Source organism: Bos mutus, chromosome 2, assembly GCF_027580195.1.
Source record: "Bos mutus isolate GX-2022 chromosome 2, NWIPB_WYAK_1.1, whole genome shotgun sequence".
Classification (NCBI taxonomy): Eukaryota; Metazoa; Chordata; class Mammalia; order Artiodactyla; family Bovidae; genus Bos; species Bos mutus.
The window spans coordinates 9716392-9731615 of NC_091618.1; the positions used below are offsets into that span (position 1 = coordinate 9716392).

The 15224-nt window shown below is 56.3% G+C and overlaps 1 protein-coding gene across 3 annotated transcripts in view; it reads left to right on the plus strand.

The window, feature by feature from the left end:
* The first annotated feature begins 577 nt into the window (after positions 1 to 577).
* The window catches only part of ZDHHC18 (zinc finger DHHC-type palmitoyltransferase 18), a 28345-nt gene continuing 13698 nt past the window's right edge, over positions 578 to 15224 (plus strand). For all 3 annotated transcript variants that reach the window (XM_070383384.1, XM_070383373.1, XM_070383394.1), the window contains exons 1-2: positions 578 to 965; positions 5419 to 5579. In XM_070383384.1, coding sequence (XP_070239485.1) covers positions 649 to 965; positions 5419 to 5579 — 478 coding nt within the window. In that variant the 5' untranslated portion in view covers positions 578 to 648. The remainder of the gene's footprint in view (positions 966 to 5418; positions 5580 to 15224) is intronic.

The window sequence follows — 15224 nt, forward strand, 5'->3', positions numbered from 1 at the left end:
TAGGAAGACTGGGTCTGGGTCCTGATTGCAGAGCTGGGTGAAGGGGGCAGAGATATGCCGCACAGACTCCTTGGGCATTTTGAAGTTCACGACAGTAATTAACAGGCCGCTGGCCTTCCAAGCAGATTATGTCCCGAGCCCACCCCTGCCGGCCCCGGAGATGCCTGTGCATTAAGTCTTCAGAGATGGGTGGTGAAGCCTGGCCCTGGAAATCCAGATTGCCAGAAGTAGATCACCTCTCAAATCTCGGGGCTTGGCACGGTGCCCGGCACCCAGGGGACGCCCAACAAATGGTCTGACTGCAAAAGAGCAGAAAGTGTCCTGGAGCGCGCCTCCGCGGCCGCGTCCTCGTGCGGCAGCGATCGGACCGGCCCGGGATGGGGTCCGGGCCCTGCGGCGGGTCGGGACCCGGCCGCCGCGCGGCCGCAGCGCCATCCCGAGCCCGGGCGGAGGGGGCGCTGCGGCGGGAGGCCGCGCGGGGCGGGGCGGGCCGGCCATGGGGCCGCCCCCTGCGAGCGAGCGCCGCGCGCGCCGCCGCCGCTGCTGCCGCCGCCAGCCGCCGCCAGCGCACCCTCCTCCGCTCGGCCCCGGTCCCCGTGCGGCCCGGCCGGCCCGCGGGGCGCGGAGCCGAGGTCCGCGGCCGGCCGCATGAAGGACTGCGAGTACCAGCAGATCAGCCCCGGGGCCGCCCCGCCGCCCGCCTCCCCCGGGGCGCGCCGCCCCGGCCCCGCCGCGCCTCCCGGCCCGGGCCCCGGGCCCCCGCCGCCCGCCGCCGCGCCGCGCTGGAGCAGCAGCGGCAGCGGCAGCGGGAGCCTCGGCCGCCGCCCGCGGCGCAAGTGGGAGGTGTTCCCGGGCCGCAACCGCTTCTACTGCGGCGGCCGCCTCATGCTGGCCGGCCACGGCGGCGTCTTCGCACTCACGCTGCTGCTCATCCTCACCACCACCGTCCTCTTCTTCGTCTTCGAGTGAGTTCCGCGGCGCCCCCCAACCCTCCCCGTCCCCGCCCCCCGAGGTGCCCCGTCCCCTCCGGTCCCCGTTGCCCCCTGCCGCTCACCTCACCTTCCCCAGGCCTTGATGGACACTCCAGCTCCTCTGGTCGCCTGCCGGGCACCCCGTCTCCTCTACCACCTCCCCGACTCTCCACCCTTTGCAGCACCTGCCAGGCACCCTCCTTTCCCAGCCCCTCCTTGGCCGGCATCTTCCCTGTGCCTCTCAGAGTCTGCCCTCGGGCCTCTCCCGTCTCCTTGCTTATCCCCCATCTGTCCTTCCTGGTCCCCTCCAACCCTCCCAGACTCGGCATCTCCCCCTTGCCCATGTGGATCATCATCTAAGCTGGTCCCCTCCGTCCCTGCCAGCTGCCTCATCCCTGCCCCTCCCTTAGTACCCCCTCCTTCCCTGGCACTCTGCCTTTGCCAGCTTCTGGCCAGGAACACCGCCCTCCCCGTGTCTCTCCAGGACGCCCATCCTTTCTGCCTTCTTGGAAGCTGCCCCAGGCCTCTGCAGCTCCTATCCTAGCCTCTGGACTGTCTCTTGCCACCAGCTTCTTTCTGACCCCTCCAGACATCTTATCTCTGTATCCCTTCCAGACAACTTCTGAATGTCTTCCTTGGCCTCTGGCTGTATACTCTCACCTCCAGTTTCCCCAGCCATCTTCCCTATTCCCTCCAGGGTCCCCTAGTCATCTCTCTACTCTCAGACTCGACCCCCTAACTTTCCCCCTCAGTGGTTCTCACCCTAGACCCTCATCTTTGGGCCTCTCAGACCTCCCCTTTCCCCTTCTGCACCTTCCTCATTTTCTCCAGAGCTTTCTGCTCTTCCCTCTCCTCCTGTGGTCCCCCCAGACATCTCCCAGCCCCCTGCCCCCGCCCCCTGACTTCCTGGCTTGCTTCTCTTCCCAACACTCCAGAGCACCTTCTGGCTGGTTCCATGGCAGGAACAGCTGTAGCGCCTTGTTATTTTTCACGAGTCCGAAGTATTTCTGTGTGACAGGTCATATTTGTCTCCGTGGGCGTTTGACCTCTTCATGTCCCCAGTGACCCAGGACTGGCCCACACAGATTCTCCGTTTTAGGGATGGAGGAAGGGACGCGTGTCCCTTTACCAGATCACATCTTTGAATCAGAAGTTTTCCACTGTACGCTTGATCTCCAGCTTGAGCCACCTCTCCCTGATTTCCTTGCATGCACACACACTCGGGCTGCGTGAGTCCCACCTCTCCCTGATTTCCTTGCATGCACACACTCGGGCTGCGTGAGTCCCACCTCTCCCTCTTCTGCTGCCCACCCTTCTTTGTGGTCTTACTCAGTTACCCAGGTGGTCGGGAACGCCATCTCTGCAGCCCGCGAGCGGGTTCAGATTTCAACTCCACCAGGCATTAAGTGAGTGACTTTGGGGCATCACTTTGCTTCTCAGACCCCAGTCTCCGTATCTATAAAGCAGGATTTATGACATTACCCATCCCTTCAGGGTGTCACGAGATGACATGAATCTAGGCACGTAAGCTTTCAGCTGGTAATAGGCGTCTAGAGCTGGCTGCTGCTATTACTTGTCATCACCAGAAAACCCTTCCCAAGGGCCCTGGCTGGGCTGCCACAAAGACAGGGGCCCCCAGGTACCCTTTCCAGTTGCCAGGCCCTGTTTCTGCAACCTTGGGCTTCCCCTTGAAGCAAGGTGAAGACTTTCTACAAATTAGATTCTCCCTTTCAGCTTGCCTTTCTGACTCAGGGTGGGTTAAAAAGTTCTGCAATAATGAGCAAGCAGAAGCTCTGGGGAAGCTCCACTGGTCCCCAGCATGGCCCCTGGGCTGAGTTTCAGATCCACCTCCTTGGGCCGGCCCATGTGGGTCTTTTGAAAGTGCATTTTCCAGCCTCCCTCGGGCTCCACCAGGCCCTCCCAGCCAGGGCCCTAGCTGAGGCAGGAGGAAGTGGTGCTTGCTCAGGCTGGCCCCTGTGACCCCGTAGTGTGGGATCTGGTCCGTTCAGAAGCAGGACTTCCTCTGGACTGAGGGGATGTCTTCACGGGTGCCAGGCTTGTCTCCAGAGAGGGAGGGGCAGTGAGGACTTCTGGGTTCCAGGAGGGCTGGTAGAGCATCTCCTCTTTGTCTCTGCTCCTCCTCACCTGGGCTGGTGGCGTTGGCAAGAAGGTTTGGGTTCGGGCCCAGAGCTCACCTGGGCCTGGACTGGGGTGGGGGCTCGGTGGGGGCCCCGGGTAGGGGAACGCTGTTGGTGAGGGCCTGGAGGGTAAGAGGACTCTCCCAGGGCTCTCAGCAGGGACCTTTCCTGCTGTGAATGGTGTTCTCTTCTGTTGGGTTGGGTGCGTTATTGCACAGGCGTCCCAGCTTCTGCCCTGCTTCCTGCCCCACGCAGCAGCCAGAGGGTTCCTTTAATTCCACGTCAGATCTGAATATCCCGTGGCTCTCTAGATAAGAGCTGGAGCCCTGGTGATGGCTTCCTCCCTGTCCCCTCTCCTCCCACTGTCCCCTGTGCCCTCCCTCCCAGGCACAGTGGCCTCCGTGTGCGCTCCGACCTCAGGGCCTTTGCATGGTTTGGGATGTTCTTCCTTTAGAGAGCCACCTGGCTCCCTCGCACACTTTCTCCTGTCCTTCCCTGACCATCCCTATAATAGAGGCAGCTGCACCCCAGCCTCCTGCCACCTCTGCCCTGACTTATTCTCCAAAACATTTACCTCCATCTGACATACGGTACTTATGCTTTTGTTAGCTTCTTGCCTTTCTCTATGGGAACAGGAATTTATTCTCACTGTTGTACCCACAGTGCCAAGAACAGGGCTTGGTATGTAGTAGGCACTCGATACAGTAACTATTTTACAGTACAATAGAAAATACATGTATTTGTTGAATGAAATGGACAGAGCATTTGCTGGGAGCCTGGAGACCCCCATCCTGCTGTTGCCTGGCCAGATGACTTGGGATCTGCCCATGGGCTTTGGGGTCCTCCCTCAGTAAAACCAGGCGGCCAGAACTTGCTGTCTCTGAGGGCTCTGCAAGTCTCAGACTTCAGGTCTTCTCCGTCTCCCAAGAAGTATAGTTGTACATGAACTTTTCTGAGTTGTCATGTGGGTGACATGGAGGGCCCAGCTCTGTTTGAGGCTCAGGCCCGGGGACCGCTGATGTGTTTGGAGCAGCACGTGGCCCCCTGGGAGCCCTTGGTTTTGGCAGTCTCTGCTCCTCAAGGGAAGGGCCTCTCTGGAGGCCAGACCCTCCGACAGTGGAGGCTCCAGAAACTGTAGATAACCCACAGGTTTGTTCCTGCTGCTTCGCCGGCTCCTGGAACCTGGGCTGACTCAGGCCTCCCAACGCCCAGTCATCCCCAGATAGTAGTTTCTCAGCCCGCCAGGGGCCACCCTGGCCCTGGGAGGGAAGGCCACGCAGGACAGTAGTTAATAGTATAGGTGGGCCTCAGCATTAGACCTGTGCGCGGGCTGTTTGTTGGGGCTCACCAGGGCCAGGGGGCCTGACAGAACCGAGCGGGGATGCCGGTCTCTGGGTGACAGTGCCTGGACCAGGCTGTCCCCTCAGCCCCCCTTTACCTGGCGGACCCGACTCATTCAGGTTCTAGCCCAGGCTTTCTCTCCTCCAGCCAGTCTTTCCTAACTGTTCTGCTACTTCTGTCTTCCCCATTATACAGGCTACACCCTGTGTGGCAATTCTTTGTTTACATATCTGTTTTCCCCACTAGACTAAGCCTCATTGAAAGAGCAGGGGGACTCTTGTCTTCCTCACAAGCAGCCATTATCCCTGCTGCTTGTTAAAGGTATTGCCTTTAAGACTGGAATTATGTTAGTCACTCAGTCGTGTCTAACTCTTTGCGACCCCGTGGACTGTAGCCCACCAGGCCCCTCTGTCCATGGGATTTCCCAGGCAAGAATACTGGAGTGGGTTGCCATTTCCTTCTCCAGGGGATCTTCCTGACCCAGGAATTGAACCCCAGTCTCCCACATTGCATGTGGATTCTTTACCACCTGAGCCACCAGGAAGACGGAAAAGACCTCAGTAAACACATGTGGAGTAACCGAATAAATGCGTGAACATCGTCATGGATGAGTCATCTCAGGTGACAGTCCAGTTCATTGGTGGCGCCTGCCTGAAACTCTGTGTGTAGAAGGATTCGGAGGTTGCAGCCAAGTGCAGGGGTTGAGTGCCAGGACCTATTGGTCACGTCTGCCAGGTGCTCAGGGAGAAAGTGCAAGGATCAATTAGTGATGTCTGCTCTAGGCACGGAAGGGCAGGGCGGAAGGACATAAAGGCATGTGGCCGCACTCACCCAGGGGCCGTACCTCTGCATCCGTTCAGGACCATGGGGTGTTTGCTGGGATGACAGCGCCTGCCTGGAGCTGCAACCCTGTGCCCCAGGCAGCCCCCGGGGTATCTGCTCACGCCTCTCTCCCTCTCTTTTTCCAGCTGTCCTTTTTTGGCCCGCCACCTGACCCTCGCCATCCCCATCATTGCTGCCATCCTGTTTTTCTTCGTCATGAGCTGCCTGCTGCAGACAAGTTTCACCGACCCTGGAATCCTGCCCCGGGCCACGGTCTGTGAGGCAGCTGCCCTGGAGAAACAGATCGGTGAGGCCCCTGCTCCAGCTGCGGCTGTGTCTGCAAACTGCGCCTTCCTTGATTTGAGAGGAGGCCTGATTTTCTCTTCCCACAGTGTGCTAGGCCCTGGGGGTCCAGGGACGAGCAGGGCCAGCTGGAGCTGATGCTAGAGTGCAAGCAGCAGAGGATAAGCAAGTGAGCGGATAAGCAAGAAATACCTGCATGGGAGGGCTGGTGTTGACAGCCAGACAGTCCTGAGTACTTACAGGAGGCTGGGCTCTGTGTTCACCTCTTTATATGCATGATCTCATGTAATCCTGCAGTAATCCCGTGAGACAGGTGCTGTTGTTATTCTCCTTTTACTGATTGATTACCTTGGGTCTCTCGGAAGTTAAGTAAATGGTCACAAGTCACACAGTAAGTGGAAGAGCCCAAATAGGACCCTAGGCACTCTAACCAGAACCCCTGCTTTTAAAAATTCATACGCACTTATTCATTCAATCATCAAACATTTACTGAGCCCCTACTACGTGCCAGACACCATTTCTAGATACAGTAGCAAACAAATCCGATGATAATCCCTGTCTTCTTGGAGCTGACATTCCAGTGGGAGGAGAAAGACAGTTAGCAAATATCTAGGCTACGACACAGAGAAGAAGGAAGCTTGGGGAGGCAGGGGGAGAGCTGGGGGAGGGTATACAATTGTATAGGGGGGTGGAATGCCTTGTGAAGCAGCTGATACCCGAGCAAAGACACAAGGACCTGCAGAGATGAGGGGTTGAGCCGCTGCCGCTGTCTGGGGAGAGCTCGCTGGGGTGGGGAGTGGGCTGGTCTAGATGAGATGGTCAGGCCGGCCCTCGGGAGGAGGTGGCCTTGAGATAAGCCAGTCACATGTGGCCTGGACACAGTAAAAGCAAAAGCTGGGAGCGGTGAGCAGACTGGTGTGTTTGAGGGACGGCAGGAAGGCCGGCATGGCCACAGAGGACCTGTGCCGCCAGCACCCAGGTGGCCCTTGGCCTCCCAGAGCCGCTGCACAGGTTGCCCCCCCAGGTGGCCGGGCACCGCTGCAGCCAGGGCCTTAATCTCAGCCTGCTCCACCCTGGCTCCTTCCTGCTGAGCAGTGACGTGGATGGTTGCACACCTCGGGGGTTTCCGGTCCGTGGTTGGCTCCTTCCTCTAACAGGGTGACTCTCAGACAGACTTTTGAATAAACGCCCAGCTGCCTCTGAAGAGCCATGGCAACCCCGCGAGGGGCAGAGCCCTGCGGCATCTGTCCTGGAAGTCGGTCCACTGATGCTCTGGAGTAGCTTGGGGGGGCATGCTCACCCGTGCCTGTCTGTTTTTGTCTCCTTCCACTGCCCTGGCCTGTCCTCGGCCACACCCTCGGTTGCCTTTTTCCCCAGCCTGCATCCAGCTTCCTTCCTTCCTTCTTGCACCCCTGGGCCCTTGTCACTCAGCCTCCCGGTGTCCGCCGTTCCAGTGTCCCAGGTCTGACCCGGCAGCTGGTTGCGGGCAGCCCCGTTTCTCCTCCCTCCAGGTCGGGGCTAATGAGGCCGGATTAATGTCCAGCTCAGTCTGGGCCGCAGAGGCCTGGCTGCCTGGCACCCTCCGGCCTCTCCGTGAGCTGTTTGGGTCGTACTGACCGGAATAATCCCCAGGTTCAGGGAGAGCCTGACTGTGCTGAGTGCATCCCATCCTTTATTCCCGTAGATCCTTGCAGCTGTGAGGCTGGCTGTGCCGCTGCGGAAACTGAGGCAGAGGGTCCCATGGCCCCAGAGCCTCGGCTCCCAAACCCTGTGTTTTTCCTCCTCTGGGATTGCGGCCGGGACACGTCCTGGTCTTCCACGCCACGTGCTGTTTGTTCTTAAGTCTCAGTTCAAGTGTCTGGGAACCCTGTGTGACCCCAGTGGGGCCATACCTTTGTAGTAGCTTCCCAGAGTGCCTCGTCCTTCCGGCTTGGCCCTGGGTCGTTACAGAATCGTCAGGCAGGCCCAGCAGTCTTTCCTGGGTGGTGAGTGTGTTGTTCACTTTGTCTGCACGTGGGGGCTGAATGCACCAGCCTCTGTGAGGCCCTCCTCGCTTCCTTCAGTGACCAGTGGAAAGACAGTTGGAATGTCTCCCAATTAGATGTCATCGGTTTGGCCATTCATGAGTCAGTTCTGTATGCTGACTCCTGACTGCCGGGAGAGGAGGCACGGAGGTGGGGGTTGGGGTGCGAAGCTGATGTGAACCCTCCCTCTGGGGGTCTCCAGGCTTGCTCAGTCCCCGGGGGAAGCTCCGTCTGGCCGCCACAGGTGAGATCGGGTGTTGGAAGAGGATAGAAGGAACCAGGAGTGTCTTCTGCTGAGAGGTTTCAGGGAGGCTTCCTGGAGAGGTGCCCTGAGCCAAACCCTGAGGTGTGAGTGGACTTCAAGCACAGGAAGGTGTGTGAGGGGAGCTCCCCCACATCAATGGGGCCCGAGGAGAGGACAGTGGGACAAAGGGGCCGGTGTGGATGCTGAGCAGGCGGTGTTAGCTGGACACGGATGCTTCAGATAATTTGCAGCATGGGGTGGAGACAGTTTTGTGGACCCCTGAGCGTCAGGGTTGGAAACATCCCTTTGAGATCAGTTCCCTAGCCTGGAAGGTGGCATCTTTGGGGCCTTTGAATTCTGAACTTGAGCTGGAGGCTTCTCCTCAAGGTGAAACATATTTTCTTTAAAAGGACTAACATCACTGAGCCTTTTTACAAAATGTTTATTTACTTTTTATCGATTGATGATTGCCTTGCAACATGGGTTTGATTTCTGTCATAAATCAACATGAATTAACCACGGGTGAACTCTGTCCCCTCCCTCTGGAGTCTCCCTCCTTCCTCTCTAGGTTATTACAGAGCCCAGTTTGAGCTCCCTGAGTCATACGGCAAATTCGCACGAGCTGTCCCTTTAGCGGTGGTCATGGAGAGGGTGGTGGCCGCAGCAGCACCCAGAGCTGTGGAGCGAGTCATGGCCTGTGGTGTCCCTGAGCCTTTTCGAGAAGGTTGGGGGCTGACTCTGAGGCAGGTGAAGTTGTTTATATAAACATGAGCTGGTCACTGGGGACCTGCACCCATGCAGACAGTGTGACCCTCTCGCTTTGGCCCCATAGACAGCAATTCCAGCCGCACAGGATCTGGTTCGAGGGTTCACACCCTCTAAGGACCGTCTGGGGTGGGGTGGCCAGCGCCTCACAGTTTGCCCGGGACGGTCCCTGTTTTAGAGGTAGATGTCTGGGGAAACCCCAGAGGCTCAGGCCGACGGCAGTGGTGGGCCACCCTGGTCTGAGCCCCTGAGTTGACAGCCGGTGAGACCGGCATCTGGACCGCCTGCAGGCTCTGGGCAGCTGGAGAAGGGGTAGGAGGTGGCAGCATTGCCCCTGAAAGCCCCTGGTGTGATGGGAGGTCATGGAAACACCCAAATCCGGGTGATAGACACTCTCCTAGCCATGGTTACAGCTCACACGACAGAAACAAGCTGCCTCTCCCTCCGCCACCACACGGCAGGTCACAGACCACATCCTGTCTGTCTCCAGGATGTCTCCCGTGGGGGTCCTTCTGAAGCCCACTGCCCCGGGGAGGACAGCTCATTGTCCACCCCGCTGGCTCAGTGCTCCACCGGCCGCTCTCCCTTCGGTCACAGTCTTCTCTCCAAGATCCACGTTAGACCCGGCCCCCTGCCCCCAGCTCAGAACGTGGGCCGCCCCCAGTGCCCTCAGCCCTGTTTCCGGAAGATCGGCCATTGACGTACAACCTGAGTGGTTTTGCCCTTTCAGCATCTCACCTTGGTACCCTCCTTTCTTTAGAGTTTTCCAGTAAATGGCTTGCTTTTAAATGTATTTTTCCATTGGAAAATGTGTATCACCCCTGTTAGCAGAAGCCACTTGTTCCAAGTAGAAGATTATCATAAGGACAAAAGCATAACAGTGTTACAGAATCCTTGGTGGTTACAGTTGCCTGTGGAAAGCAGTTACTTTGAGGCCTGTGACGATCAGGCCTGTGAGCTGAGACCTTGCCCTGATGGAGTCAAGGCGTGAAAGAGAATTGAAACTGGGAATGCCTTTTCTCATCACGTGATTCAGGGCTGCTTAGTGTCATGACCCGGAGGCACACCGTCCCCCACCTTCCTGAAAGCTCACCCCCTGAGGCACACTGGCCTTCAGAACCAAGGTGGGCTCGGGGCCTCCCTTCCCTCCTCACCTCCTTCCACTCCCCGGCTCCCTAGCCACACTGCACACTCTTGCCTTGGCTCCCGGGGTCCCCTCTGCTGCCGTGTTCTGCCCCCACCCGCATGAGCCTGAGGTCTCACTCTTTCCCGTTTTCCCATCCAGTGCAGCTTCTTCATCCCTTCTTGCTCTCTTTTCTTTTAAATGTTTATTTTTACATTTATTTGTGTATTTGCGCCAGGTCTAGGTTGCGGCACGCAGGATCTCTGTTGCCCCTATTGGGATCTTTTCACTGAGGCTTACGAGCTTGTAGTTGCAACATGGGGGATCTTAGTTCCCCACCCAGGGATTGAACCTGTATCCCCTGCATTGCAAGGTGGATTCTCAACCACTGGACCACCAGGGAAGTCCCTCTCATTGCTTTCTTGAATGCTGCCTCTTGCCCCCCTGCCCCACGTATTCCACTCTGTCTTCTCATGGTGTTGAGTGCAGACACTGGTAACAGCGTTGATTGACCGTCCCTGGGTTACATCTTTCCATCTCTCATTGGCATCATCATCTGACAAGGTCGAAACTGCCATCACCCAGCGAGGAGGCTGAGGCTCAGGGAGGTTGAGCAACTTCCTCCAAATCACAGGCTAACGAGGGGCCAGGCCAGGTTTCACAATAAGGTCACGCTGGTCCCAGAGTCACTGTACTTGACTCGGTGCCTCCTGTGCTGACTCTGTAATTATCCACTGCTCCTGCTCACTCTGCCCCCAGGCCAAGCTCTTCCTGTATCCCCAGGCCTGCCAGGAAGCCTGCCTGTGGCAGGGGCTCCATAAGGAACAGAACTGGTCAGGCGGAGATTGCAGTGACCTCAGTGCTCACAGCCTGGCCGCCCTGGCTGACATCAAGCCTGGGAGCTGGGCACCCACAGCTGTTTCCTCCGCAGGTGGGGCAATGGGAGGGCAGCATCGGGGCCCAGCAGGGCAAGTAGAAGTGCTCGGTCTCCCCTCCTAACACCTCCTCAGTAGCTCATGGCCAGCCCCAGGGGCCTCCCTGCCAGCCACGGGGTTTTGGTTCAGCCCTAGCCATTCAGGCTCACTCTGCAGAGCTGGGGCTGCGTGTCTCTGGAGCTTGGGTTGGGGTGAAGAGACCCAGAGCAGGCCCTCGGTCGAGAGAAAGGTGTAGGAGATCCATTTCCTTCTCCCAGCCCTTTAGCGAGAAGGAGCCTCCCACTCATTACCACGTCCGGGGGGGCTTTAGTTTCCCACCTGGGGGTGCCATTTTTACTTCTTGGGGCAGAGCCTGCACCAGACGGAGCCCCGGAGGAGATCTTAGATTCCCGCAGGGCAGGGATAGCCTGTCTCATTACTGCTGCTTCATTCATTTCTGCAACAACTGTTTTCTGCGCTGAGTAACAATGCAACCACGTTTGACTCACCTCTGGGTACTTAGCCCTATCTCCCTTACCCGCCACCCTGGGCCTTGTACAGTAACTTGACATCACAGATGCTTGTGTCTGGAAGAAGGGACAGATGAATGCCCTGGAGGACAAGGGTTCTAATTTCAGCCCCACCTTGTACTGTTGGAGTGAAGTGGATAAAAGTCAGGCACACATCCCAGCCGGGTGTTTGGGTACAAGTGAAACAGGGAATGTGCACTCGCTTTGAAAGTGGTTTTCCTCTGCTGAAAGTGAAGAGGCTTGAGCCTTGTGGTCGGCGTGGGTAGAGGCCTTGGCTCTGGGCACTAACAAGTTACCACTGGTGATGGGTGCCAGGAGGAATGGGGTTGAGGAAGATTCTGAGGCCAACTCCAGGGCGGTTATTGGTCAGCACTGTCTGACCTGAGAAAGAGCAAACAGTTGCTTGTCTTCCCCTACTCCACGTGGGGCTCCCCTGTGTAGCAGCACGCCCACAAGGCCTCCTTTGCCCCGTCTAGGACCCTGCAGTTGGTGACCTTACTCAGCATCTGGGTGGCACCCTTGTACCAGTGTGGCCCTTTTTTCTTCTTCTCCACCTTCAGCTCCCAGCAGCCTGAAGACGCTAGGTGCACAGAGCCTCACTTCCTCTTTCTCAGAGTTCTAGAGAGGAGGAGGCCTGGCTGCTGGAGGCCAGAGCATACAGGCAGGAGTTCTCTTCCTGCCCTGGGGAGAGGTGTGGGCACCCCTGTGCCCTGGGAGGGCCTCTGGGAATCCAGTGAGGGGTCCAGTAACTTTTCTCTTGGCCCCTGAAGAGGGTCTGTGGCTGTTCTTCACTCACAGCTGGGTTGTGTTGTCAAGTCTCTTCATAAATCAGTTGTTTGGAATATAGTGTTCCGTAGAAACAACACCAGTAATAGTAATGGCTAGTGTTTATTAAGCTCTTGCCAGCTGCTTGACACTTCGCTAAACCCACTTGATGAATTCTCGCCTGATCTCCTAACAGCACTAGGAGGTGGATTCGATTATGGCCCATTTTCTTTTGCAGCAGATGAGGGCACAGAGAGGTTAAGCAACTTGACACACAACACAGCTAGTAAGCGTCTGGGCCAAGATTCGTATCCACGTGCCTGTCTGGCTCCAAAGCCTGTATCCAAGTCTGGGAGACACCAGTGGGCAGGGGCAGGTTCTGGGACCTAGGGCCTGAGGAACAGGATTATGGTTGAGTTTGCAGCAGTATCAACAGCTTTGGGAGGAGCTGGGGGGTTCTATACCCTACGTGTCACAGCCTGAGCTGTTTGTCAGGACTGAGGCTCCTGTGAACCCAGTGCTGTGCTCAGGGCTGCCCTCCCAGCCTCTCACTCAGCCCTCACCATGGCTCTGTGAGAGTGAGACAGTCTTGTCTCCATTTTATGGATGAGGAAACTGAGGCTCAGAGAGGTGAAGGGACTTCCTAAAGTAGCAAGTGACTAGCAAAACCAGGGTTCAAACCCAACGTTTCAGACTCCAGGTCCTGTGCCTTGCTTGTTATTATTGTTCAGTTGCTCAGTCGTGTCTGACTCTTTGTGATCCCATGGACTGCAGCACGCCAGGCTTCCCTGTCCTTCATCATCTCCCAGAGTTTGCTCAAACTCATGTCCATTGAGTCAGTGATGCCATCCAACCATCTCATCCTCTGCTTGCCCTCTTCTCCTTTTGCCTTCAGTCTTTCCCAGCATCAGGGTCTTTTCCAAATAAGTCACCTCTTCGCATCAGATGGCCAAAGTATTGGAGCTTCAGCTTCAGCATAAGTCCTTTCAATATTCAAGAGTTGGTTTCCTTTAGGATTGACTGGTTGGATCTGCTTGCAGTCCAAGGGACTCTCAAGAGTCTTCTCCAACACCACAGTTCAAAAGCATCAGTTCTTCAGCACTCAGCCTTCTTTATGGTCCAGCTCTCACATCCGTAGATGACCACTGGAAAAACCACAGCTTTGACTATATGGACCTTTGTTGGCAAAGTAATATCTCTGCTTTTTAATACACGTCTAGGTTTGTCATAGCTTTTCTTCCAAGGACCAAGTGTCTTTTAATTTCATGGCTACAATCACTGTTTGCAGTGATTTTGGAGCCCAAGAAAATAGTCTGTCACTGTTTCCATTGTTTCCCCATCTGTTTGCCATGAAGCGATGGGACCAGATGCCATGATCTTCGTTTTTTGAATGTTGAGTTTTAAACCAGCTTTTTCATTCTCCTCTTTCACTTTCATCAAGAGGCTCTTCAGTTCCTCTTTGCTTTCTGCCATGAGGGTAGTGTCATCTGCATATCTGAGATAATTGATATTTCTCCTGGCAATCTTGATTCCAGCCTGTGCTTCATCCAACCCAGCATTTCGCATGATGTACTCTGCATATAAGTTAAATAAACAGGGTGACAGTATACAGCCTTGATGCAATCCATTCCCAATTTTGAACCAGTCTGTTGTACCATGTCTAACTGTCGCTTCTTGACCGGCACACAGATTTCTCAGGAGGTAGGTAAGGTGGTCTGGTATTCCCATCTCTTTAAGAATTTTCCAGTTTGTTTGACTGTCATCCACACAGTCAAAAGCTTTAGTGTAGTCAATGAAGCAGAAGTAGGTGTTTTTCTGAAATTCTCTTGCTTCTGTGATCCAACGGATGTTGGCAATTTGATCTCTGGTTCCTCTGCCTTTTCTAAATCTGGCTTGTACATCTGGAAGTTCTCAGTTCACATACTGTTGAAGCCTAGCTTGGAGGATTTTGTTCATGACCTTGCTGGCATGTGAAGTGAGTGCGGTTGTGTGGTAGGTTGCACATTCTTGCTGCTCCTCATGAAAACAGCTGTTGTAAGTACTTACCAGGGCTTCCCTGGTGGTGCAGTGGTAAAGAACCCGCCTGCCAATGCAGGAGACGCAGGTTCGATTCGATCCCTGGGTCGGGAAGATCCCCTGGAGTAGGAAATGGCAACCCACTCTGATATTCTTGCCTGGGAAATCCCATGGACAGAGGAGCCTGGCAGGCTACAGTCCATGGGGTTGCAAAGGGTCAGACACGACCGAGTGACTGAGCGCACACGTACATACTCACTGAGTGCCAGTTCCTTGACCTGTACCCTTGCTGATCCTTTCCATTCTTCAAGGTGGTCGTCATTATTTGTCTGCTTGGACAGATGCAGGTTCACAGAGATTAAGCAGCTTCCCAGAGGGCACCAGCTCCAGGTGGGAGGGTCAGGGCGTAAACTGCAGGCCCGCCTGTGTCTCTGCCCCTTGCCTGCTGCCTCACAGGTCCTAGGTCCCAGGGCTGCCTGTTGGTCCCACTGTCTCTGCTCTCAAGCGATGTAGTGTCCAGCTGGGGAGACAGTGTACGCACACAGCAGTCCTGTCACAGCTCAGCACGGGGTCGAGGGCATGTCCTGTGCTGTGTGTGAGGCTCCTGTGGTCAGAGAGGCTGCTGCTGAGGCCCAGTGAGTCCTGGTGAGCAGAGAGAAGGGAGGCCCGGCTGGGTCATGGGGGGCAGGAAGCCAGGGCAGAGTGGCGGGAACAAAGCTGGAAACGGAGGTTGAACACAACTGTGGAGGGCCCTGATATCAGGACGAGAAGTTTACCTTTATCCTGTTTTTTTTAGGGGAGGCCAGTGAACGGTTTCTGAGCTGGGAAGTGACTTGAAAGGGGTTATTTAAGGGAATGTGATGGTGAGTGCAGGGCAGGTTAAAAGGCAGCGGGATTGGGAGCAAGAGTCTTTTGGGGGTACTGTTCGGTAATACGGGCCTGGGCTGGGATGGGGGTTGGGAGTGGAGAGGGATGGTGATGAAGAAAGAACTTGACCAGACCTAGTGACTGGCCAGGCCCAGATGAAGGAGAAGGAAGGGTCTGCCCGGGGAACTCCAGACTGGGTTCCCCTGGCTCAGTCACTCACCGGCTGTGGGACCTCGGACAAATCCCGTAACCTCCCTGGGCCTCTTTCCTCATCTGTGAGCTGAAAGAGTGAGAGCAGCGGCATCGGGTATCTGCTGGGGACCGGGGACCGTGTTACATGCTGTTTGAGGTGCCTCGTGGCCCTTGGATTGTGCCATCAGGAGAAATAAGGAACCGGGCAG